The sequence below is a fragment of the Pseudorca crassidens genome, chromosome 3 (genome assembly GCF_039906515.1).
Source record: "Pseudorca crassidens isolate mPseCra1 chromosome 3, mPseCra1.hap1, whole genome shotgun sequence".
Taxonomy (NCBI): domain Eukaryota; kingdom Metazoa; phylum Chordata; class Mammalia; order Artiodactyla; family Delphinidae; genus Pseudorca; species Pseudorca crassidens.
The window spans coordinates 83054595-83081667 of NC_090298.1; the positions used below are offsets into that span (position 1 = coordinate 83054595).

The following is a 27073-nucleotide window of genomic DNA, read 5'->3' on the forward strand; positions in this document are numbered from 1 at the left end:
AGATGTTAAAATGTCAAGGGGAAAAAGTGTATCTCAGAATCAAAGAAGTACTTGTATCAATATAAGGTCTCAACAGCAGTAAATGCTATATACTGTCTCCACTGAGTGGTCGCACTAGTAGGTAGGCCTGCTAACAGATCAGAACCTATGGATAAGGGGAGACCTGATTCACCATTAGCCTTGTTAACTCTTGAATATATATGTGGGACACAAAGAGAAGGCTATAGCTGGCTCTCTCTTAAGGCTTTTCACCAAAGAAAATAGGATGCTACTCTCTGGTGGTCAGTCTCTAGTGTGCAACCTGACTTTTGGGCTTAGGTGAAAATAACAGACCCTAACAAGGAAAATCTCTCTGCCTATTAGATCTACCACAGAGAAGCATAAACTCACAGTTAGTTGTACCTTCTACTCGTTACCAGAAAGTCATAGAATCTCTAGCCCTTACCTGAGGAGAGATTATAACCATTACCCACTGCACAAATCTGCTCTTGCTTACTTGAATTCCTTTATAATCTTCATTGCTTGACTGACTCACAAGTAAACACCAACCCACCAGAGAACACTGGCTAACCCTTTATCATCAGGGAAGACATGCTTTACTTTAATTTTACCAACATGGCTTAAAAGATATGCCCTACTAAGAAACTCATCTTTGGCAGGTGCTAAACTATGAAAGAAAGCAAACACTGCAAATTTTTAAAATCTTGTAGGCCCGTTATCTCTCTGTTTTCTTTCTGAAACTCAAGCCTGCTATATAACGTTAAAGGCAAGAGCCTAGATGTATGGGCTTTTCTATTGAATCTTAACATTACATGTCTATAAGGTACCTGGATTTTAGAACATTTGCTTCCCCATATTTTAGGCTTTTTATTTTTCTTTCTTTGTAATGGCTCCAGAAGCTCAGATCATGTTGCTTCCTAGAACGTCTACTTTTTTCTTCCTACATAAATTATTATCAGTAGCCCTGAACTTTATGAAGGCCAAGTGATTCTTTAATTGGCTCCTGAAATTGAGTCCTCATATGCTACAACTGAATAAAAAATTCAACTTTTTATGGCACATACGGAAAACTTCCTGAAACAACACTCAAATTGTACTGATTTTTCAATTCTTAATCCACTCTATTCCATTTTTTACACAAAGTTTAAAAGTTCCTAAAACAAAATTTATATTATGTTCATATTATTCCCCTACTTAAAATAAACTAGTGACTTCCTACTGCATTAAAAATAAAATCTAAATTTTTTACCCTGTCCCACAAAGACATGAGTCTGAATGTCTCCCCAACCTATCATTCTATCACTCTCCCCACCAAGTAACTATGCTCCAACACAGAGGTCTTCTCTAAACTGAACATACCCAAATCTTTCCTTCCTCAAGGTCTTTCCACATGTGTACCTTGTGCTTGGAATTTTCTTAACGACCATTCTTCACATGGTTAACTCCTTCTCATGCTTTAGGTTCCTCCATTTAAATGCTCCCTGTTCAGTGAAGCCTTCTTTACCCCTCATCTAAAACAGGTTTCACACAATTTTCTCTACTCAGTTGTTAATCAGTTGTTTTTAATCTGTGGGGTTTTGTTTGTTTGTTTGTTTGTTTTTTTAATCTGAGACCCGGGCTTCCCTGGTGGCGCAGTGGTTGAGAGTCCCCCTGCCGATGCAGGGGACACGGGTTCGTGCCCTGGTCCGGGAGGATCCCACATGCCACAGAGCGGCTGGGCCCATGAGCCTGCGCGTCCGGGAGAGCCCACAGCAGTGAGAGGCCCGCGTACCACAAAAAAAAAAAAAAACAACTGAGACCCGTAAGTTCCATAAAGACATGGGTATTAGTTACTAGTTTACCTTTAATACTGTTGGGCTGCACCCCACAAGCCTATAAGGCCAGTGCCTGCCCAGCTTTAAGACTGAAGAAAGAGCCTGGAGTCAGTGACAGAGACATCAATGGTTTAATGGATGGGGGAGCTTACATGTCTGAGGCAAGGTCCTGGAGCGACATCTCATCGTGTGCAGCAGTCCAGCAGACAAGACATGGCAGCAGGCTTTGCTGGGGGTGCGGGGGTGGGGAGGAGGGGCAGGGACTGCCAGTTATAGGGGGAGTCAGGTTGGCTCACCAGGTTACCATGGAAACTAGCAGAGCGGCACACCTCTCACTGCCCCTTTGATAAGAATAATCACTAGCTGGGCCTGGGGCAAGTGTGTAGAAAGGTCAGTCAGGTGAGTAGGGTTTAGGTGAAGCAGGCACTGGTGGAGCAGAGGAATGTACAGAGAGCCAGAGAACAGCCACCTTAAGTGGCCTGATCATACAAATACCAAACACAGTGACACTACACAATTAAAAAGAGATGAATAAGAAAAACTAAAATAACAATCCGTTATATTGTACTACTATGCGCCAGGCACTGTTCTAAGCACCTTACATCTATTAATACGTTTAATTCTAAGTATGTATATAAGATATGCACTACTATTACCATTATTTTATAGAAGAGAAACTAAGGCACATAAACGTCCCCAAAACTATTTAAGAATCATTTTAAATGGTGGGCTTCAACAACAGTTAACTTGTAATCATTTAAAAATTAAATGGGTATGGTTCTATCAGGTTGTAACAAAAAAAATAGTTTAACTTTTTAAAAGAGTAACAAGTTATTCCATTTAAATTACACACCAATTTGTACTTGATAAATGAAAATGAGAATTTCTCAAATTATTATTTATATGAAGTCCAGGTGGGCTCAAAGCAAGGAAACTTCATTTTGACTACTGTTTTGCTCTTGGCCACTTTGTGGCAGTGTGTTAGGAATATCACAAGGTGCTTTTCGGTTTTTGTAACCTTCCTTCTTCCTAGAACAGGCACCTATCAGAAACTAAGTTTACAAGCCAACGACATGTGCAGAACCTGCTCTGTAACTGTGCTTTCAGAATTAGGGTAAGTAGAAAAATCTTTGATAAATCAGTGATTTTCAAAGTGTAATCCTAATTTCCAGAGTTTTGAAATGGTTGTTGACAATTTTGCCAGTTTCAATTACTGCTTTTTGGAGCTTAAGAATTTCTAAGCTCCTCACTCTGACATTCTGGAAGTCCTTTCTAATAAACTTTTAAAAAGATTAAGATATCTTCTAGTTACCCACCCAGACAGGTGTTAGAAGTCTAAGACTGTTAACTGGACATTATATTATTTTGTATCCTAACACTAGCAATCAAAGCACTCTATTTCCAAGAAAGAAATATTGGAATTGGCTTGTTTTTGTTTCTTGCCTGGCAATAATTTAAAAAAAAAAAATCATGTTTAAATTTTCTGAAAAGTATATTTTAACAACTGTATTTTAATTTTTAACAATGTGAAAAAGTTATACCCAACTTATTTCAGTACTGTTAAAATATACACATGAAATATTTTGTAAAAATTAAAATTAAATAAAAATCTGAATGAAATATAATCCATTACTGGGAAGAGTTCATGATTTGATAAAAAATAAACACTTTTGTGTTTGAATGAAAACAAGTAAACAAAATTTCTGATTTTATACAACAAATCTATTCATTTTAAGAAGAATTAAACTATTATAATAAAAAGTACTATCTGTACACATCCAATATATACATTTATATATGATATTTTGAACAAACATCTATGAAAGCATTAAGGAGAGAGGAACTCATTTTGCCTAGGAATGTAAGGTAAGATTTGACAAAGAGCTTTTCTCAAATGGAGAAGAGAGAGAAGAACATTTGAAGTAGAGAGATTTACATCTACAAAGGTAGAGAATTATAAAAGTACCCAATATATCCAGGAAAGAAGTGGGGGAGATAGGGATAAATTTCTGAGATGAGGTAGGAAAATTCAGTTGATGGTATTGTGAAGGGTCTTCAAAGTCCCAGTGAAAGAGTGTGAAATTCACCTGCCAAGTACTGTGGAAAATGACTTGATAAAACCTACATGTGAGAAACACAGTTCTTCAGACAACATAAAGGATGAAGTTATGAATAGGAAAAGAAAAACCAAATTGAATAAAGAATCACTAGAAGTTGCTTTTTTTTAACCCCACTATGTCTGTACTGTAGGCTGTGTTTCTCACCCAGAAAACGAAGAGTTCTTCTCCATTTGATACTCAGATGAGATTATTTTCTATAAAATAAGATGTTCATTAGTTTTGCTGCTTTGACTGGTGGGTCCATAGAAGCAAAACGCAGTCATAACCTGTGAGAAGGGCTGACAGGACCTTTATCTGGGTAAGGTCCTTCCTATACGTCATTCTGAAATAAAGATAAACATTTCTAAATGAAAAAAAAAAGATGTTTGTGAGAAGATTTGTTAACTTCTAAAGTTCTTTTCTAAGTTATTTAAATATAGTAAAAAGATAACGTTAATACCTCTGTCGTTTTTTAAAAATTTATTTATTTAATTTATTTATTTTTGGCTGTGTTGGGTCTTCATTGAGGTGCGCAGGCTTCTCATTGCAGTGGCTTCTCTTGTTGCAGAGCACAGGCTCTAAGCCCAAGGGCTTCAGTAGTTGTGGCTCGCGGGCTCTAAAGTGCAGGCTCAGTAGTTGTGGTGCATGGGCTTAGTTGCCCCACGGCATGTAGGATCTTCCCAGACCAGGGATCGAACCCATGTCCTCCGCATTGGCAGGGGGATTCTTAACCACTGCACCACCAGGGAAGCCCCCTTTGTCATCTTATTAAATGGCTTATTTATTTATGCAGGGAGAAAATAAACTCAATATAATATAAAAGTCAAATTAAAAGCAATAGAAGAAAGAAAAATACTTGGTACCAGTCTTTGACACTAGTCAAGTTCTTGGTGATGCCACTTAGGTGAAATGGGTTCTATTTTCCATTACCTATAAAATGAGTAGGTTAAGACTTCAAAAGTTCCACTCAGATTTAAGCTGAATACTTTATAGTTGTTTTCTTAAATCCACTACAAAAGAATTGTACATGTCAATTTAATTTGCTTGTTTATGTAAAATTTTACTTTACCCCAAAAGTAGCAAATAAATCCTTGATACTAGCTCCAAACTCCTGATCTTTTGTTTGCTCTCTGTCCAACAAATGAGGCTGTTTACGTTCTCCGGCTTTTATCCTCACTGTGCCTATATGTTAACAAGTAAAAGAATCTTATGACATGTTCAAATAACTAAAACACATATTATAAACATACATACACATCCCAATACACCCAGTTTGTCTTGAAATGGCAAGTGAGCTGTTTTTGAACATGCTAAAGTCAATCTAACTAAAAGGCACATTCTTCTAAAACAGTGCTGTACTAAAGAAAATTCTATGATAAGGAAAATTTCCCATATCTGTACTCTTCTGTACTCTCCAGTACTGTAGCCATTAGCTGTACTGTGGTTGTTAAATACTTGAAATGTAGCTCCTACTACTGAGTAAATGGATTTTTAATTTAATTTAAAACTTAAATAGCCACATATGGTGACTACAGTATTTGACAGCATAGACCTAAAATATAAAAGCACAAACTTTGATATTACTAAAAATATTTTGTGCCAATGAAATGTACTACCATTAGGAAAGTATTCGATTTCTCTAACGTTACATGTATATTTTAGTGTTTCCAGAAGAATTTTAATAGTTATTACTCTATCTTACAACAATTCTATGGGGTAATACATGCCTTAAATCATGATAGGTAAATAGGTTTAAATATGCTTCTTTCTTTAAGAAAACTTCTGAATTTTAGATATAAAGCATTTTTAAAGAGGAATGACAAGAAGCAAGAACATGTACTAATGAAAGCCTGGTACATAAATAATACTTGGCTACATGCGGCTTTATTTGTTCAAATAATACTAGCACATGTCACTGTATGTCCATGACAGAACGAAATGTACACAGAAAGAAATGCAGTTCAGCCATATTCTGAGAATTGGTAGGGATGAAGAATATACTGTCCTTTAATTTAATGAATTATATTTTTATAGTCACCTCGAATACCATGTGGAAAGCATGAAAATGGTATTAATGTAGACCATGCAATAACTGCAATAATAACAAAATGAATCCACCAACTCTGCTGCCAGCATTCATTATCATCACTGTCTTCAACACTTTAATAGAGAAAATGAAAATTTTCAACTTTGTATATTTTAATACAAACAAAGCCATGATTAAACAGAGCAAGAAAGAGCATTTTCTGTTAATTTGTTATTGTTTTGCTGAAATTGAGTGGTTGTGAGTTCTCCAATTATGTGGTTCTCTTTTGTCCTGCAGGATACTAAATTTTTTCCTTTCCCCACTTTTCCCCTGTCCATACACGTGGCGAAGAGTAATTCTCTGTTCCTTTTAAACTTGTTTCTCCAACAGAAGCTATGAATTTAGAAGACATCACTCTAAATCTCATCTCTTTTTTGAAATCATTCCTACCCCTTTAAATCATGTGCCCAATTCTTTAGGATAAGCCTGGCCCTTTAAGTTGCACAACTAACACTGTATCTGGGTACGTGACCCTTTAAATCACATATACTTGGTAATCTTTTTCTTATAGTCCCTTCTCTGAACTCTCATATTGAGTGTGTATTACCCTTCTAGTGATCATACCTAATCATGCTTTGATAGAACTTTGTCTTCTTTCTTCCTTGTGGTTTTTCTTGGTTGGCCTTTGCAAACTACAAAGCCTTGCAGTGGGCAGGGTGAGATGGAAATGTGAAGGATCCTCTGCTGGGATTTGTTGATTTTTCCCTTTTTACTCACAGTTCTTTTGCAGTTTCAACATCCTTTGTCTCCAGTAATGCTCAGGCCATAATTTTGTGGGGGATTTTCTCAGCTGTGACATTATTTTGTATCAATGTAATGGTATTAGGAAGTGGGGCCTTTAGGAGGTGATTAGGTCATGAGGGTAGAGTCTGCATGAATGTGATTAATGACCCCAGATAGACTTCTTGCCCCTTCATCCATGTAAGGACACAGGGAGAAGCAAGGACACCAGGAAGCAAGATCTCACCAGACACTGAATTTGCCAGCACCTTGATCTTGGACTTCCCAGCATACAGAACTGCAAGAAGTAAATTTCTGTTTTTGTAAGCCCAGTGTATAATATTTCTGTTACAGCTGCCCAAATGGACTAAGACAGTACAGAAGAAAAATTCCTGCCTAGAATAAGTATCTTTCCCTATAAAGACAAATCTCTATGTTAAAAGAGGGCCAACCTAAGAACAAAGTAATCAACCTGATGACAGCTTGTCTCCCAATGAATGTGTCATATCGGGAACTCAGGGTTGACCTCTACTACTGATGAATTGGATACTCAGCAGTAGGAATACTCATATCCTAGTAAATATTCTTGTTGAGAGACTGTCCTTAGTGTGAAGAAGTCCATGTTACTGCACTCATGCAAACTCACCATTACTGTCACCATGGCCACTTTTCACATGAGCTTATTGAGGAAGAATTAGGGTGGTTAGAAAAAAAAGAGAGAGGCTGGCTAACATTAACAGGATGGGATATCTTGTCCAGCTGATTAAAGAGCCTCTTCCAAAGTACATACCCTTTTCATGTGCCAGTTCTAAGAGTTTCATCCACATATCCTCCTGGTTACCTTTTTTTTTAAATCTTTTTCTAAGTCCTTGGCTACCCAACCATAAATTAGTATAAACTTATACCTCAGGCCATCCCTCCTTCTATGCTAAGTGGACAACCAGCCTGAAGTTCTACTCACTAGAATGATCTCCTGATTTCAAGGCCACTGTTGAGTGGAGTTGTAATATAGTGGCCATCCCCTTTCTCATCTCAATGAGAGAACTTAATATTCACACAATTAAATGTTTCCTTTTCCCTGCGAATATTTTCTAGTATTGTTAAAAGAAGCCGTATGACCCAGAACTCTTAAAATAACTTCTGTCCCTCCAGTGATTAAATGATACAACTATTTAATTTCCTAGTCTTGCCCTCCCTGAACTTAATCCCATCTTACAACCTATGATCATTTTAGTAACTATCTTCAATGTACTCCCAGCAAGGAGGTTATCTGTGCATACAAATATGCAACCTAGTTCTGGAATCCTAAAGCTACTTCTGATACTATTTTTAGTATCAGTCAGGATACTGATAGGAAACAGATGGTGTACTCATCTGAGATAATTTGAAGAGAGAGGGACAAGAAGACCATTTCCAGTGATGTGGGCAGAGTTTAGGGAAATGAACAGGGTACAGCACAAAATTATGGAGTCAGCAGTACAGTAGCAAACTGTTATGACAAGCCTTAATGTCAAGTGGAAGACTGCTTAATAAATGGAAAAGGAAGCCTCAAAGGAGGCGTCATCTTTAGAATAGGAATACAGCCAATCTGGATACAACTCCTGCAGAAACTGGAAGGATAATACCCTAGCCTTAATTTGCTCCTGCCCTCTCATTTGCCAGTGCCTCTCATTGGCCAAATCCAACTGAAATCCAGAGTTCAAGGGATTATGCTGAGGCTCTCAATATAGCCTCCTGGGGAAGAAAAGAGACTAGAGAAGGTTTTAGAAAGGTGGAAGTGAATTTAGAGAGTCAAAAAAAATACATCCAACACATATTCTCTGGTACTTTATCTGCCCACCTACCCTGCCCCTTCCAGCTACCAAAACTTCACTATGGCTAGGTAAGAACCCAGATGAGCTGGCAGGGGAGCTAGGAGGAGAGCTTCCACATACTATCTGTAGCAATAAATAACTATGGAAATAGTTGGCAATTTGGCAATAAATAAGAGGAGCTAGTTGGCTTCTGTACCTCAGTTTTAATTAGTTCTACGTTTATATAAAACCAGAGTTTCAGAAATGGAGGGCGGACCTTTCTGTTTTCTTGTAGTGGTAGATTTTTATCTCCTTCATTAACTCCGTCATCTTAATGAGAGAAATAAAAAAGGCAATAAGTCACTTATAGTACCATTTCCCAATACATAATTAAATATAACTTTAAAAATACATATTTAGGGACTTCCCTGGTAGCACAGTGATTAAGAATCCACCCGCCAATGCAGGGGATACAGGTTCAAGCCCTGGTCCGGGAACATCCCACATGCCTTGGTGCAACTAAGCCCGTGCGCCACAACTACTGACCCTGCGCTCTAGAGCTCGTGAGCCACAACTACCTAGAGCCTGTGCTCCGCAACAAGAGAAGCCAGCGCAATGAGAAGCTTGCGCACCACAACAAAGAGTAGCCCCCGCTCGCTGCAACTAGAGAAAGCCTGCGTGCAGCAACGAAGACCCAATGCAGCCAAAAATAAATTATTAATTAATTAATTTTTTAAAATACATATTTATATAGCAAAAAGAAGGAAATAGTAAAGACTAGAGAAGAAATAAATGAAACATAGAATGGAAAAACAATAGGGAAAATCAATTAAATTAAGAGTTGATTTTTTTTTAAAAATCAACAAAATTGACAAACCTTTAGACCAAGAAAAAGACTCAAATAACAAAAATCAGAAATGAAAGAGAAGATATTACAACTGATGTTACAGAAATAAGAAAGGATCATAAGAAAATACTATGAACAATTTTATGCCAACAAGTTGGATAACCTAGAATAAATGGAAAAATTTCTAGAGACATATAACCTATGAAGACTGAATCATGAAAAAATAAAATATCTAAACAGACACAGAACCAATAAGGAGAGCAAATCAGTAATCAAAAACCTCCCAACAGGGCTTCCCTGGTGGCGCAGTGGTTGAGAGTCCGCCTGCCGATGCAGGGAACACGAGTTCGTGCCCTGGTCTGGGAAGATCCCATATGCCACAGAGCGGCTGGGCCTGTGAGCCATGGCCGCTGAGCCTGCGCGTCCGGAGCCTGTGCTCCGCAATGGAAGAGGCCACAACAGTGAGAGGCCAGCGTACCGCAAAAAAAAAAAAAAAAAAAAAAAACAACCTCCCAACAAAGAAAATCCCAGGACCAAATGGCTTCACTGGAGAGTACCACCAAACACTTAAAGAAGAATTAATACCAATCCTTCTCAAACTTTCCCAAAAAAATTAAGAGGTAAGAATACTTCCAAACTCATTCCATGAGGTCAGCATTACCCTGAAAACAAAATCAGACAAAGATACTACAAGGAAACTACACACTAATATCCCTGATGAATAATGATGCAAAATTCATCAACAAAATACTAGCAAACCAAATTCAACAACATATTAAGAGAATCACACATCATAACCAAGTGAGATTTATTCTGGAATACAAGAATGGTTCAACATATGAAAATCAGTTAATGTGATTTACCCCATTAACAGAATGAAGGACAAAAGCACATGATTATCTCGATGCAGAAAAAGCAGTCAACAAAATTTAGCACCCTTTCATTGTAAAAACTCTCAACAAACTGATAATAGAAGGAAATTACCCAACATAATAACAGCCATATATGAAAAGCCCACTGCTAACACTGCACTCAATGGTGAAAAACTGAAAGCTCTCCCTCTAATATCTGGAACAAGGCAAAGACACCTACCTATTTTTAACACTTCTATTCAACATAGTACTGGATATTCTAGCCAGAACAATCAGGCAAGAGAAAGAAATAAAAGGCATCCATATTGGAAAGGAAGAGGTAAAATTACCTCTGTTTGCAGATGACATGATCTTCTATTTAGAAAATGCTAAAGACTCCAAACAAAAAAACTGTTAGAACTAATAAATGAATTCAGCAAAGTTCCAGGATACAAAGTCAACACAAAAATCAAGTGTGTTTCTATACACTAACAATGAGCAGCATGCAAGGCAAAGACTTGTACACTGAAAACTTCAAAACATTGCTGAAGGAATTAAGGAAGATACAAATAAATGGAAAGACATACATGCTCATGGATTTGAAGACTCAATATTGTTAAAATGCCCTTAATACCCAAAGTGGTCTACAGATTCAATGCAATCCCTATCAAAACCTCAACAGAATTTTTTGCAGAAATAGAAAAAAAAAATCCTAAAATTTCATATGGAATATCAAAAGATCCCAAATAGTCAAAACAATCCCAAGAAAGAAAAATAAAGACAAAGGCTTCACACTTCCTGGTTTCAAAATATATTACAAAGCTATAGTGATCAGAACAGTATGGTACTGATATAAAGACAGATATATAGAACAGTGGAAGAGAATAAAGATCCCAGAAATATATTCTCGTAAATATGGACAAATAATCTTTTACAAGGATGAAAAGAATACACAACAGGGAAAGGATAATCTTTTCAATAAATGGTGCTGGAAAAACTGGATATTCATGTGCAAAAGAATGAAGTTGGGCCCTTTCCTTATAATATATACAAAAATAACTCAAAATGGATTAAAGATCTAAACATAAAACCTGCAACAATAAAGCTCCCAGAAAACAACATACAAAGAAAGCTCCATGACATTGGATTTGGCAATTATTTTTTGATATGACATCAAAAGCACAGGCAACAAAAAAAATTAGAGAAATGGGACTACGTCAAACTTAAAAACTGCACAGCAAATGAAACAATCAACAGAGTGAACAGAAAAACTATAGACTGGGAGAAAATATTGGCAAACCATGTATCTGGAGTAGGGCTAATATCCAGAATATAGAAAGAACTGCCTCAACTCAACAAAAATAAAAATCTGATTTTAAAAATATGCAATGGACTTGAATAGATATTTCTTCAAAGAAGATATATGAATGGCCCACAAGTATGTGATAGGATGCTCAACATCACTAATCATCAGGGAAATGAAAATCAAAACCACAATGAGATATCACCTCATACATACCTATTAGGATGGCTGTTAAAAAAAAACCAATATGGAAGTTCCTCAAAAAAATTAAAAACAGAAATACCATACCATCTAACAATTCTGGGTATATATCCCAAAAATATTGAAAATAGAGTCTCAAAGAGATATTTGCACACCTATGTTAATTGTAGCATTATTCACAATAGCCAAGAGGAGGTTGAAGTAACCTAAAGGTCAACTGACAGATGAATAGATAAAGAAAATGTGGTTTATACATACAATGAAATATTACTTAGCCTTAAAACAGAAGGAAATACTGTTATATGTTACAACATGGATGAGCGTTGAAGACATTATGTTAAGTGAAATAAGCCAGTCATAAAAAGACAATTACTTCATGATTCCACTTATATGAGGTGTCTAAAATAGTCAAACTCTTAGAAACAAAAAGTAGAAGAATCACTGCCAGGGCTTGGGGGTAAGGGGGAAATGGCAAGTTGTTGTATAATGGATATAGAGTTTCAGTTTTGCAAGACGAAAAAATTCTAGAGATACGTTACACAACAATATGCATATAGTTAACATTACTATATTATACACTTAAAAATGGTTAGGATGGTAAATTTTACACTATGTGTTTTATACCTCAATTAAAAAAAAAACTATATGTGGAAATAGTAGTATGGTTGTCATTATAAGTTGTTTTTTGAATTATATTTCAAACAGCAAAGATAAAATGTGTATTTTAGATATATTTATATGTATACATATGTGCATATCAGTCACATTTACATATTTTTAAAATAGTAATTACAAATTATATATTTATAAGCTACAGTATCTATCCAATAAATATTTTATACAATGTAAAACAGAAAAAAAAGAGAAAAAAAAACCCAGCCTACCTTGTCTCAAAAGTACTGTTCACAGAGGCCTTAATTAAGGGTGCTCCTATTGCATATCCCAAAGCATATCCGAGTATTCCTGCAGCTTCCACAAGGCCTATAAAATGGATACTGAACATCAAACTACATAACCCAACTTTGTTGTAAAATGATAAAAATGATCTCACTGCAATGAATTATTTCTGAAAGCTTCATGGAATATTCTATTAGTCTCCAAAGAAACAGAACCAATAGGATATTGAGAGAGAAACAGAGAGACAGAAACAGAGAGAGACAGAGAGTCAGAGAGCGAGGCAGAGACTTTAAGGAAGTGGTTCATGAAATTGTAGGGCTGGCAAATCCAAATTTGTAGGGCAGGCTGGCAGGCTGGAAATCCAGATAAGAGCTAATGTTATAGTCTTGAGTCCATAATTAAGTCTTAAATCTACAGGGCACGCCAGCAGCATGGGAAAACTCAGGCAGAGTTTCTACACTGTAGTCTGGAGACAGAATTGCTTCTTTGGGAAACCTCAGTCTGTTCTGAAAGGCTTTAACTGTTTAGAAGAGGCTCACGCATATTATGAAGGGTAATCTGCTTGACTCAAAGTCTACTGATTGTAAATATTAGTCACATCTAAAAATTATCACAGAAACATCTAGACTGGTGTTTGACCAAACAACTGGTTGCCATAACCTAGCCAAGGTGACACATAAAATTTATCATCATACATATTATTCAATGCACATATTAGAAAAACTCAGATAATTTTGTAATTCACTGTACCTTATTTAATCTATATATTAATGTAATATAAATAAATACACATATATTTAATACAAATTCAACGGGTCTTATTTCAATTTAATTTGTGGTACTAAAGCAAGATAATACTTTAACATAAACATCACCTTTGCATCCTTCACTTTAGCTGCCAGGGTGGCAGGAGGTAGCAATAAAGTAAGCTACTCTCTGTAGTGTATACATGTGTTTTAACTGCTATTCAATAGAATCAAAAGTAAAACAAACAGATTTGTTGCCACCATCAGCCAACGGTAATGAATGGCTACAATTTTTTTTCTAAAAACAAACATAAATATGAATATTATCTATTTTAGTTCATTGATATGACTTTCCTTACCTCTGGTGGAAAAATTATTATTTTGGTGAAAAATGTTATTTTCTGTTAAGTCACCTTCACAATAAGTATGTAAAAACAACTTTAAATTTTTTTCCAAAAATGATAGTTAGATAACCCTGTATAAGTAGATGATCTACCAGGACCAGAAGCTATTACAATATAAAGAGGTACAGATTACTGTACCCCAGGGCTACTTATTGTGCAATACACTAGCATGAAATATTATAAATAGAGGATACTACACTGTAGCTAATTAAATAGCACATCACTCCTCTCCTTGATAGGATGAATGAGATTATGTTTTCATTAACTTCAAAATATCAAAGCTGGGCTTCCCTGGTGGCACAGTGGTTGAGAGTCCGCCTGCCGATGCAGTGGACACGGGTTCGTGTGCCGGTCCAGGAGGATCCCACATGCTGCTGAGCGGCTGGGCCCGTGAGCCATGGCCGCTGAGCCTGCGCATCCAGAGCCTGTGCTCCGCAACGGGAGAGGCCACAGCAGTGAGAGGCCCGCATACCACAAAAAAAAAAAAAAAAAAAAAATCAAAGCTCCCCAAAACGATTGTGTTAATGTACGTAAAGAGCTTAGTAATGATTATTTCAGCACCACACTGAATCTTGCTCTAAGCAAGCATAAACAATATTTCTACTCCCTTATGGATATTATGGCAGCAACATCCCACTATATCCTTGATATTAGCCAAAAGGCCGAGAAGTGATACCCCACTGTATCCTTAAAGTTAAAACATACAACTACTCAAGCAATTTAATCTGGTAATTTGAGATTTTTTTTCCCAGCGAAATGAACTGCAGCCTAAATAGGTTGATAGGATGAAAATATATAAAAATCATATTAGAAGGGGAAATAACTTGCCTAGATAAATACCAGCTGAGTGTGTGGCAACGCTGTTATAAATAAAGGTTACTCCAAGGACATAAAGAGGTATAGCTGCTATTCCCTGCACACTCTGCCCAAGGATGAAGAACGTCATATATTTTGATTGGAATGATAATGAAGCTTTCTTGCAAGCCTTGACCATCTTCATTTCTTGGCAAGTATCTTTTGAAAAGATAATTATATTTTTGTTAAATGAGTCAAAAGTTAAACATACAACAAATACGCAGTATCTTCTATGAAATGTTTTACCTTTTATAAGCTATTTCCACCATTATGCTTTTATTTTAGTTAACACTCATGTATATTGAATGTAGTAGTTCTATAATCAATCATCATGTTCTCAGAAAAAAAGCAATGATAAAAGAAAATTTGTGGGAATACTGGAAAATATGCACATATTATAAACCAAATATAAATGTGTATGCATAATTATATGTATATATATACTTATGTGTGCATAAGTATATACATACATATATGTATATACACACACATACACACATATTCCTCTTAAATTTGGCATCTGGTACCCCTGAGTTTTGACCCCAGGGTAAAAGTATTTCTAACATCCTAAATTATCTGAATTACTAAAGATTACCTTCTGAGTTTAGTTCTAGATCCACTTCTTCAGCAATCTTCAAATTAACTTCGTGTTACTAAATAGTTTCCCATTTTAGACCCACTAACTTCTAGAATACAGGTGCATAAAGACAAGGCATTATACAATAAAATTTTCTCTCTGTTGGTCATTATATGGTAATGTACTAGATTTTAAACTCCTTTAGGTGACAGTGTATTTCTTATGCTTTTTCAAATTCACATGGTTGTAAATCAATAGTAAATAAATGTTTGTTGGAATTACATTTGTCATTAGATTGGTAGATCCAGGTAATGCTAATTAGATCATTCTGACTGTGTCTATTTTGATTGGAATTTAACAAATGCTCTTAAAATATTAGTGGAAAACTGGTAATAGTATAGACTGCAAAATAGTACACAAATGGAAATTTTCAGGTGGTTCAGTATCCACAGAGAATGAAACTTGATCCCACGTCAAATGCGAGGAGGTCTCTAGAATTGTGATCCAAAATACTGATTCAATTTTATATAGACATGTTAACTTGTGGTGATATCAGTATCAATCTGATATTTCCAACATCCTAGCTTCTTAGTTCCTTGAACTCCTCTCCGTTCATGTACTTGTATTCCACTTACCCTAGCTACTCATTTTAAACTTTCAGAAACAATAACTACAAGCCTTCCTTAATTGTAAGCATCCTACACTCAAACTCTATTTTTCCAGATCACTCCTTCTAGCAACCCAGCTGCTACAATCCTTAAAATTCACCAAGACCTATAATCAGTCCATTGATCCTGCTCCTTTTCACGATCTCAATGTCCCCTTTATCTCCTTACTTCTCTCATTATCATCTTAACACTTTTAAATCCTTTGTTCTCTTTCATATCATGCAATCCCTTAGTAAAACTTCAGCCCTGGTCAAATTAAACTCTTCTCCCTACTCTATACCTACGTTTTCAAAGTTGAATGAGGCTGGAGGGAAACACACAACAATGCAAATCTCACTTTGAATGCATGATTATTAAACTCAGGTAGGTCCTTCACCCTCCTGATAATCAAGTATGTCCCTAATCTACTACTCTTGTCTCCTTCTAGAAAAAAAAACATTCAACTTGTTTCCCTTCTCCTAAGGATCATGGTCCTGAGATTCCTGCTGCCCAACATTTGAAAACAAATGTCTTCTACCAGTAGGATAAAACTAATCTTTTAGTGCCCTTCTTGAAATTATAGTCCAAACAAGGGATTTTTTAAAGTGAAGAAGGGCACTTGGATCTTGGACTCTCAGCCTTCAGAGCGGTGAGAAATAAATTTCTGTTTTTTAAACCAACCAGTCTATGATATTTTTGTTATAGCAGCCCACACTAACTAAGACACGAGGAAAATCAAAAATCTTTGTTGTGAATTATAGAAGGGAACTGAAAAAAAAATCAGGGGAATGGATCCATTTGAAAGTATAATTGAGGTTGAAAGTAACAAATTCATTGTGGGACTAAGCTGTCCTCTTGTGTGATTTTTCTCTAAAACACTCATCAGCAGCCCAGATATAGATATAAAAGAAAGGTATATGGTTGGATCAAAAGTTTTCCAGACGAGGAACAAGAAAGGACAATGGGACAGAGAGCTTAGTATAATGATTAGAGTATGTCTGAAATATTCTAACATGTCATATTAAGGAACATAAAATAAGCTACAAATGAAAGAAAGTAACAACAAGGAGAATCTGATAAAGGGAGAAAGTAGATGTCAATACACTAAAGGTTCTAATGAAAGGAAAGAACTGATGTTTCTGTTATATGAGTGAGTTAGAAGAATTAGTGGATATAATCAGACAGTGAGATAACAGATATTTAGTAAGTTCTTAGTAATGTGACAGTGCACTGCAACCATGGATATGTTGGGTGTTCAATTATATGCAGAGATCTAGAAACTAAAGATCAGAGTGTGATACAACTGTTTGCATGAACTAGAGGAGAAAATTAGTTTTAACTTCTCAAGGATTTGGTTTACTATGATTTCTACATGTTAGTTGACACATAGGGACTGAAGACCAATTTGTCATTAGTACAGAAAACTGAGATGGGGTAGAGGGGGCAGAGAAAGGGAGTGTAAGGTGGTGATAAATGGACTGCTCCAAGGTTCAGGCCAGTCATACAGGAAGATGGGTATGGCAGGTAACTGGGGAAAATAGAGAATAGAATAGGAGGGATATTCAGAAAAGAATAAGAGAAGGACCCCCCCCCAAAAAAAGGATGAAAGAAGAAAATACAGAAATTAAATATATATACATACATAAACTGAAGTATGTACATAGAGTAGAAAATTAGTTATGTAAGAACTAAACTTTTCAACAAAATGAGTGAAATATCTGCATAGATGTGTGTATGAAATAAGCACTTCTACCTGCAAAGACCATTTATTTACTCTATTTCTGCTTCTCTAACAACAAGCAGAGGGTTACCCAGTAAATACACTGAATGGTTGTTGTTAGATAAATTACACGTTCTTAATCACAAGCAGAAAATAAAATATCTAGAATCTAGATACTATAAAGAAAACACAAAGGAAGAAAGACTGTACTAGTTCTACTGTCATTACTCCTGAGTACTCATCAAGCAGCATTTTTAATGTCTCAAGCAGTGCTTCCTAACTTTTCACCTTTTCTCACCAGAAAAGGATTAAGGGAAGGATAGGAGTAAAGTGTTATCCATTCCCTTCTTCCCATAAGTCATCTTCTAATTCAATTAGCTGTCCATTATACAAATATAATAAATATATTACAAATATATTCTATAAATTAATAAATGTATTTATTCTACATATAGTCTACAAATATAATAAACATAAATATATGTGAATATTAGATTTCATAAATTATATGATATATATCATATACATATCAGTATATTATTTATAATATGAATTATATAGTATATATAGCTAAATATCTTATATAAATTATATTTAATATGAACTATTTTTATTTCCATTGTAAACACACAGCATAAACACACATCACAAACATACTTTTAAACATCATAAAAATGTATATACACACATACACACATATAGAGACATCCTCATGCCTTTTCCATCATTTCCTGCTAAAGCCCAGTTTAAAGTTTCCAAAACTGGTAAATGCATTCCAACACTTTTATAAGCCTATGCATAACAAGAAAGTCCCTGACACAAAAGTGTCAGAAATAGTGCTACGGACTTCAAATAGCCTTTTTATCTACTGGGAGTAGCAAAAAATTGTGGAATAAATCAAAAAAACAATGAAGAAAGCAAAGAAGCCTCCAATCTTTCCAGATTCGAAGTCCTGTGTCAAAGGGCAGCACCCATTTTGAAATGGCAGAAGTAGCTAGAAAAGTTCTGACTTTTTGTGTGTGTCTGTGTAAGTTTGGTTATCTTTGCCTTTGTACTTGTGTATATGTGTGCTGAGGTCAAAATAAAGGGATCAATTTAAGTATACTGTGGAAGATATAAATCAAAAGATTTATAATATATATGAAAATTGATAAAAGAAAACCAATTTCACAAAATAATTATCCCAAATATTATCCCAAATATCATCCAAAATATTCTTTCATGTTACTAGGCCCATCTCTTAGATGAAAGGGTATATGATCATGAGAAGATGGGAGAATGACATACATGTTACCAGGGAGCTACCATTAATTAGCTTAATAAACTTGATCATATAAGTAGATACAGATGAATGAATGTACAGACACATAAATATCACAGTCTATTTTAAGTTCCTAGAGCCAATGGCTTAAATGAATAATGATTTGATGTATGATAGTATCTTTTAAAATCTTACCTTCAGTTTCTACCGTCATTTTATAATTTCCACCACTAAAGTATGGAAAAGCAAATAAAAGTGATCCAGATCCTACTAAAAAGGAGGAAACTGTAATCCATCCTAGTATGTTTCCTTTCCCTCCATAATATGCTATGAACACTACTACCAGGCAAGATGAAATATCATAGGTCAATGACAGCACTAAATTCTCAGTGGTTTTCAGATGATTCTCCTTCTGAAAATTGCCAGTGCCCAGATCTACAAGACCAAACACAATACCTAAAATGTAAAAAGAAAAAAAGAAAGCAATAATATGCATTAAATTATCTTTATAAAGACAAAATAGATCATCATTATAATCACTGAAAAACAAAACAATTTGCAATGACTTAAGTTTATTTTACATTACTCTGAATGTTTAAGATCTATAAATACATAATAGTTCCTTTTCTAAAACACTAATATGTCTTAACCTCTATGAAATATTTGCTAATTGAATTTTTGTAACTATTTTTAAACTATATTTATGAGTAATATACTGAAGAATATGCTCTTTTTAATCATCTCAGTACTGATCTTTATTTTAATGTATTATGTTTCAATTATTAAAAAATGAATAAATAACAATCTAATGAATATTTGCTTATCTCCCATCTAGAATAGGAAATAAAACGTTAACAAAATAGTTGAAACCCAACATGCACTCCCTAAACACATTCTTCTCTCTCACTCTATAACCCATATCCAATATTTGGAGTTTACCATTTCTGAGCCGTTTTAACACTTTTTTGACAATGTATATATACATCCTTTAACAATATAGAGTATCATTTGTCATGTTCTTGAACAGTAAGTAAATGGTATCATATATGTGTATTTCTATAACTCAGCATCCAACTGGGAAAAATAAACATACTAAGTATTTGAAACAGAAAGAAATTGATATCGGTGTTGGTTACAAAAGTAATACATTTGTTGGAGTGAAAAGAAAAAATAGTTACTAATCAAAACTCATGATAGGGCTTCCCTGGTGGCGCAGTGGGTGAGGGTCCGCCTGCCGACGCAGGGGACGCGGGTTCGTGCCCCAGTCCGGGAGGATCCCACATGCCGCGGAGTGGCTGGGCCCGTGAGCCATGGCCGCTGAGCCTGCGCGTCCGGAGCCTGTGCTCCGCAGCGGGAGAGGCCACAGCGGTGAGAGGCCCGCGTACCGAAAAAAAAAAAAAACAAAAAACCCCAAAACTCATGATATAAATGCCACTAAAGTTGCTGGAGTAGTGACAGCTACTGCTGCTGCTACTGCTGTTGGAACTGCAATCACTACCTCTTTGTAGGAAGCCAGGACCCACACACCTATTAATGCTATGAAATTTAGCTACCTCATAGTCACCTGCTGTTTCTGCTGCTCTTGCAGTTGCTTGAGCCAGTGCCCATGAACACTGTACTGCTGCATCATCCACTGTTGTTGCTGATGGAGTTTTATTTATTCCTGACTATAAATCCAGGAGCCTTCGCTTACCCAGTATTGCTGCTGCTGCCAAAATCATCACCAGCGTAGAGATAGAAAAGAGAGGCTTCCCATTGCCCCTTTTTCAAATGTACTGCCACAGCCTCTTACTGGCAACACCTAAGTGGAAGCCAGCTGGCAAGGAAGTCTGGTAACTGTAGTTTACAGGCTGCCAGTCCCCTTGGAAATAGGGGTGAGTCCAGAATGGCAACAATGGAGTGCATGGCCAACAAATAACTTGAAGAGTTCACCCTCTGGACTACTTAGGACACATTTTCACCCTTCTTCCCATATTTAAACTTCCATACCAAATTAATAGCAACATAATCATGCTTCTGCCAAACATGTTGCGATTATCATTCTTACAAACAAAGATGTTCTCACTTTTTCCCCCAAAATGGAGACACATAGTCCAATCAGTCACCATATCCATTTCAAGGTAATTTTAACCCTTCTTCTAGTTGAATCACAAACCTGAATGGGTTTTCTTTAACATAAAAATTAAATTGTAAGGTATAAATGGTATAAGTAAATAAATAATTAAGCAAAGATGTAGGCCTAACTAAATCTGTGAGGGAACTGTATTGCAGAAGAAACCATAATCAGACCCAGAACCACAGCAGTTTAACAGACCAAAACCAGCAAGAAACAAGATACAGAAACTTTGCTGCACCTAAAAGCATTTTCTTCAACTCTCATTTTTTTTTTTAACATCTTTGTTGGAGTATAATTGCTTTACAATGGTGTGTTAGTTTCCGCTTTATAACAAAGTGAATCACTTACACATATACATATGTTCCCATATCTCTTCCCTCTTGCGTCTCCCTCCCTCCCACCCTCCCTATCCCACCCCTCTAGGTGGTCACAAAGCAGCAAGCTGATCTCCCTGTGCTATGCGGCTGCTTCCCACTAGCTATCTATTTTACATTTGGTAGTATATATATATGTCCATGCCACTCCCTCACTTTGTCAACTCTCATTTTAAATGTGGCAAAGGAGGATACTGGCCAAGGCAAAGAATGTCCTGTCAGTAACTGTGTCCGTCTCTGGGTTGGGGTATTAATTCCTCTTCCAATTTAGGAATATTCTGTAGAGACAAATTTGTAAAGTTATCTTCCACAATACTCTTCTATAAAATAGTAAGGGAAAGAGGAAGAGAAAAAAATTAAAAATTGAAATACATACACACACAAATGTATATATGTTTGTGTGTGCGTACATTTAAAACGAGAAAAATGCATAGTTGCTACAGCGTTTATGTCTCTAAATGGTTATTAGACTACAGTTGATATTTATAACTTCCTCCTTCCAAATTTCACCCGCTCTTCTTCCTCTTGATTTCAGATAACATATATAGATTACTAACATAAAGCATATGCCTCACTCTACAGGACAGTACCCAAACTTTTGATTCCTGTCTCCTAGCTGATGCCTTATCTGAGTCTTCAATAGGACATTAAAATTATCTATAACGCCAAGAGTTTCTGGTTATTGAACTCTGTAGTAAGACCAGTGAATTCCATGAACATGAACTTCCTGATGTACTTCTTTTGCTGTAAAACGAGTTCCTTCCTTAAAAGTAATGTGATACTACATAAGATGATTATGATGGTGTATGAGGCATTCATTAAGTCCAATTATAGTTGTTCTGGCAGAACTGTGGTGATGAAAGAAGAACCCAGATCTAAAATAAATATCTATTTCAGTGATGAGAAGTTATTGCCCACTCTATAATAGAAGCAGATAACATAATCAACCTGTTTCCAGATAGCTGGTTGGTTTCACTAGGGAATGGAGTTATTTCCTGGATTGTGTTGAATTTTCCTGGTGGCAATTCAGGCACTCCGAAATGCAATAGCCAGATCAGCTCTGGTGAAGATAAAGCCTTGCATTCAGCTCTCATATAAACTCTTATCTTTGATATGATTGTCACTATAAATATGAGCCCACTGAACAAGACATACAATGGCAGAGGAAAGAGGCTGATTAATATTCACAGGATAGCTGTCTATCTACTTCATTACTGAGAGCTTCCTCTGCAATGGATTTCTTTTGGTGAACATTCACATAGGATAACTTTGCCCATTCAGAGACATATCACTTACACAACCCTTTCCTAATCACCAAATGGTCAAACCATTAGTCAAAGGCAGCCTGGTATCTAGGCAATACAGACAATCAGATGTACTCTCCAATGTTTTGCCCACTGGAAGGACTTCCTTTTTTCTCTGTTTTTCAGGGCTATGATGCTTCCTATAGCATTATACTACAGCAGACTTTCGTCTTCAGAAAACCACAGGTTCACCAAAGGTTATGTTTTTTCTTAGTAGTGGGTGGTAGAAATGAAAAACTTGTCCTTCGTTTGAGAAGAGGTAGCCCTGCACACTCCATACCAATTGGTCCCTAGAGACATCACTGAAGTGGCAGGCAAATTTTGGGTATATAAGGTATTATCTCCCAGGACAGATTTTATGTTAGTCATTCTGGGAAGGCTGGAATCTGATTCTAGCTATGAGTCTAGTAGCAATAAGGGATGGTAGGGTGGGTCATGAGGGCAATCAGCATTCCCTTAACTCAGGTGAAGTAAATTCAGGGTCTCCAAGCAAGGAATTGTTTCTTTTTGAGACATAGCAGGAATAGTTGGTCCTACTGGGAAAGGAGGTTCAGGATTTCAGAGTTTACAGTTGTCGGATTCACAGAATTCCACCCAAATGCCTTTGTCCCAATTCTCAGGGTTCCACTCTTCTCCAATCAATGCCCCAATTCTCACATAAGTGATCTCATAAATTTATGAATTCAACTTATGTTGTAATTCTGAAAGTGTGAATATGGGTTGGTACTGTTCCAAATATGCAGTATGTGCCTAAAAGTGATAAGATTCTCACAGAAAATTCACCATCAGAAAAGCTCACGCATTTCTAATCATGCCCTAAACTTCTCATTTTCTTTCTGTGAATTTTTCAGTGCAGTGAGAAGCAATCAACCCCAAAATCTCTGTAGTCAAAACTTCCACCATAGGACTCAATTGCAGAAGCTCTTAGTCTCCCAAAGTCTTCCCTCTAGTAAGAACTTTATCCCAGGCAACATTTTAAATAACTCTTTTAAGTCACTACATGCCACTGACTTCCAGTGTACCATTTTCCACAGGCACAAATATTGCTTTTTTCATTGCTTTCAAGCCCAATCAGGTGAGATAACCAATTCCAGATTCCCATCTTTAAGGGTTGTTTTGTTTGTATTTTTCCTGGTTCAATGCCTGGTATGGAGTACTACATAAAAAATCACATAATTTTTGTAATTTATAAACCAACTAGTTTTATTACATTAGTGAAGGTAAAAATTTGGTCAAAAACTTTTTAAATATCTTTATACTATGTATCATGATATTTACAAAATAAAGGAATATTATTCTCGTTACACACTCAGATACTTTAACCAATTTCTTAGCCATACTTACCTCTAATAAAATGTTAATTCATATTTTTTCTGAAGAATATATTTTAATATGATCTTATCTCTAATTGTTCTTATAAAATTAATTGTAGGGGCTTCCTTGGTGGCGCAGTGGTTGGGAGTCCGCCTGCCGATGGAGGGGACACGGGTTCATGCCCCAGTCTGGGAGGATCCCACATGCCACAGAGTGGCTGGGCCCGTGAGCCATGGCCGCTGAGCCTGCGCGTCCAGAGCCTGTGCTCCGCAATGGGAGAGGCCACAAAAGTGAGAGGCCCGTGTACCGCAAAAAAAAAAAAAAATTAATTGTAATTCAGAATTGCTTTTTATAGTTTTGCAGTAAAGAGTTAACTCAAGCCTGGGTTGCTCAAAAAGAGGCCTGTCTTCAAGACTGGTCTTTGGTTGGCTCCTGGGAGATGACTCTGAGCCCTTGGAATATTCTACCATATAAGCGTGCTTTTATATGCTGGAGGCCTTGAGCCACACAGTTCCATTTTGGTCAGACAGTTTATGTTAACAACATGCTTTATGGTGAATACCTTTTTTGTTGGGTGTGAGCGATGGAGTAATAGAATCTGAGTAGCTGAGGTCAGTCACACAGATGCTGCATGCCTAGAGGACTGACACCCCCTCAAAAACAAAAACAAAAGCAAAAACCCTGGACACCAAGGCTCACATGCTCTTCCTTGGCTGGCAATTCTTTGCATATGTGTTATCACACGTTGTTGCTGAGAGTATAAAGCATATCCCTACTATTAATTCCACTGGAAAAGGACACATGGAAGCCTAGCCTGGTTTTTTCTGGACTTTGTCTCGTGTGCCTTTTCCCTTTGTTAATTTCAATCTGTATCCTTTCACTATAATAAATCATAACCATGAGTATAACATCTTTCTCTGAGTCCTTCTAGTGAATCATTTAGCCTGACTGAGGTCTTAGACATCTCCAATATAATAGTTAATAAATTTGAAGTTGATAAAGCCTCCAAATGACTCTTTACTACAGATCATAATATTTTCATTGAAAAAGCACTCTTTATAAGTGTGCAAGTATCCCATAAGCTCAAAGAAAACACTACTAAATAATGCCTTCAGTTATATTTTTGTACTGAAATATTTCAGACAAAATACTCAATTCAGAGAATCTTTCTTTGACAAATACTTTACAAGACAAACCTCTTTAGATAGGTTGTCTCTATGATTATTTTGAATGTTTCACCAAATTTAAGTGCCCAAAGCCACAGGCCTCCTTAATTTCAATTCAATATATGAAAATGAATCATTGTAATTCACTAAATTAATATAATAAAAAATAAAAGCTACATGAACATCAAAATGCAGAAAAAGCATTTGACAAAATCTAACCCCCTTTCATAATAAAAACACTCAATGAACTAGGAATAAAAGGCAACTTCTTCAAATCGTTGAAGTACATACATGGAAAACATAGAGCACACTTAAAAATTAAACTGTAGAGGCATCGTATGACTGAGCAATTTCACTCCTAGGTATAAATCCAGAGAAATGAAAATATATGTCCACACAAATACTTACACACAGTTCAGTTCCACATGTAAAGAGCTTAGAAGTTACCACTATGTCCTAGTAAGTAACAAACTGAACAGACTGAAAAATTAACACTCTTCTTGAATACATAAGAGAGGGGAAGACACAGGGCAAATTTGACAAGATTTTGAATTCAACTGTCATTATAATTCATCAATCCATACATTTACATTTTGCGTTTGATTTCCAGAAACATCTGTTCTGTGGTTAAAAGAAATGAGAGCTTACTTCAGGGCTTTGATGGGAGCCCTTGAATTCTCAGACTATAACATGAGCTGAGAGTTAACAAACCTAAGTTTGTCATTTTCTCTTCATAAGTGCTTAAGGGCATTCAAAAGATTCCATCCATCACCAGAGTCCTTATAGTCATCATTACTACCATAAGGTAAATTAAGCATCCACTCAGCTTTCAAGGTACATGCTTCATTTGGCATTTCATCCCAATCAAGCCTAGGTGATAGCTTGATTAGTTATGATACCACTACATGCCAAGAACTACTACCCGTCTTCCACTGGCAAAGAGCTCAGCACTTCACTCAAGATTAAAGGCATAACAAAACCAATCCTAAAATTACAACTTTATGAGTATATCTTCTGGGACTACTCCTGATACCAATTCCATAACAGTCTGAATCCAATCAGAAGAGAGAAACCACACAGTAATTTGAACAAGAAAAGTTTAGTATAAAGAATTATTAACTATAACAGGAGATTCGTGTAACAAGGCATTAGCTAGTTAGATGTAAAGAGAATGCTAAAGAATATAGAAATAGCCCATATAAGGAACAACCACTCCCCCAGGGCTGAAAGGGAGCACTGAAGGGCTAAAATTCACACCTTGCTGAAGAGAGCATAGCCATGGCTTATTGAACGACCAAGAAGTCACTGTGGTGCCATGCTAACAAAACTGGCAGGAAATCTATACTCTAAAACTTTGTGGTAGTTCTCCTTCTATGTGCTGGGGAAAGCTCAGGAATGCCAAAGGAAGCTGCCAGCCACTGAGTGCTTCTGGACACCATGCACTACAGCAGAGTGATACTGGAGAAGATGCAAGCACTGCAACAGCTTGATGATAGAGAAATCTGTATACACTGCAGGAGCTTGTCAAGCAAACACACTGGAACCAAGAAGTAAAATTTCCTGTGTAATGGCTCTCCAGTACCTTCTACTGATAAAATTTAACATTGTGACAGCTCACAAAGAAAAATATTTAAAGGGCCCAGGTCTATTTTCACAGAGCAGGCAAAAAGGATGAGTTTGGAGCTGAGAGGCAAAAAGCTGATACTAATATTGATATAGAGAGGCAATAAATCGACAAACTAATTCTGAAAGAGTTTGTGTAGGCACCCAATCATACATAAACTCTTTCAGAAAAAAGAAGAGAAAGGAATGCATCCAAATTAATTTAATAAGGCCAGTATAACCTGATACTAAAGACAGACAAAAACATTCCAAGAAAACTACAAACCAATACTCTCATTAAAAAAAATTCTTAGCAAAATTTTTGCAAATTGAATCCAGCAATCTATAAAAAAAGATAATAGGCCAGCAATAAGGG

The 27073-nt window shown here is 36.3% G+C and overlaps 1 protein-coding gene across 1 annotated transcript in view; it reads right to left on the reverse strand.

The window, feature by feature from the left end:
* Positions 1 to 27073, reverse strand: part of SLCO6A1 (solute carrier organic anion transporter family member 6A1) — a 107370-nt gene that overhangs the window by 76156 nt on the left and 4141 nt on the right. The window contains exons 2-6 of the mRNA XM_067730222.1: positions 19017 to 19277; positions 14590 to 14775; positions 12599 to 12695; positions 5952 to 6073; positions 4983 to 5095 (exon numbers count right to left, since the gene is read on the reverse strand). Coding sequence (XP_067586323.1) covers positions 4983 to 5095; positions 5952 to 6073; positions 12599 to 12695; positions 14590 to 14775; positions 19017 to 19277 — 779 coding nt within the window. The remainder of the gene's footprint in view (positions 1 to 4982; positions 5096 to 5951; positions 6074 to 12598; positions 12696 to 14589; positions 14776 to 19016; positions 19278 to 27073) is intronic.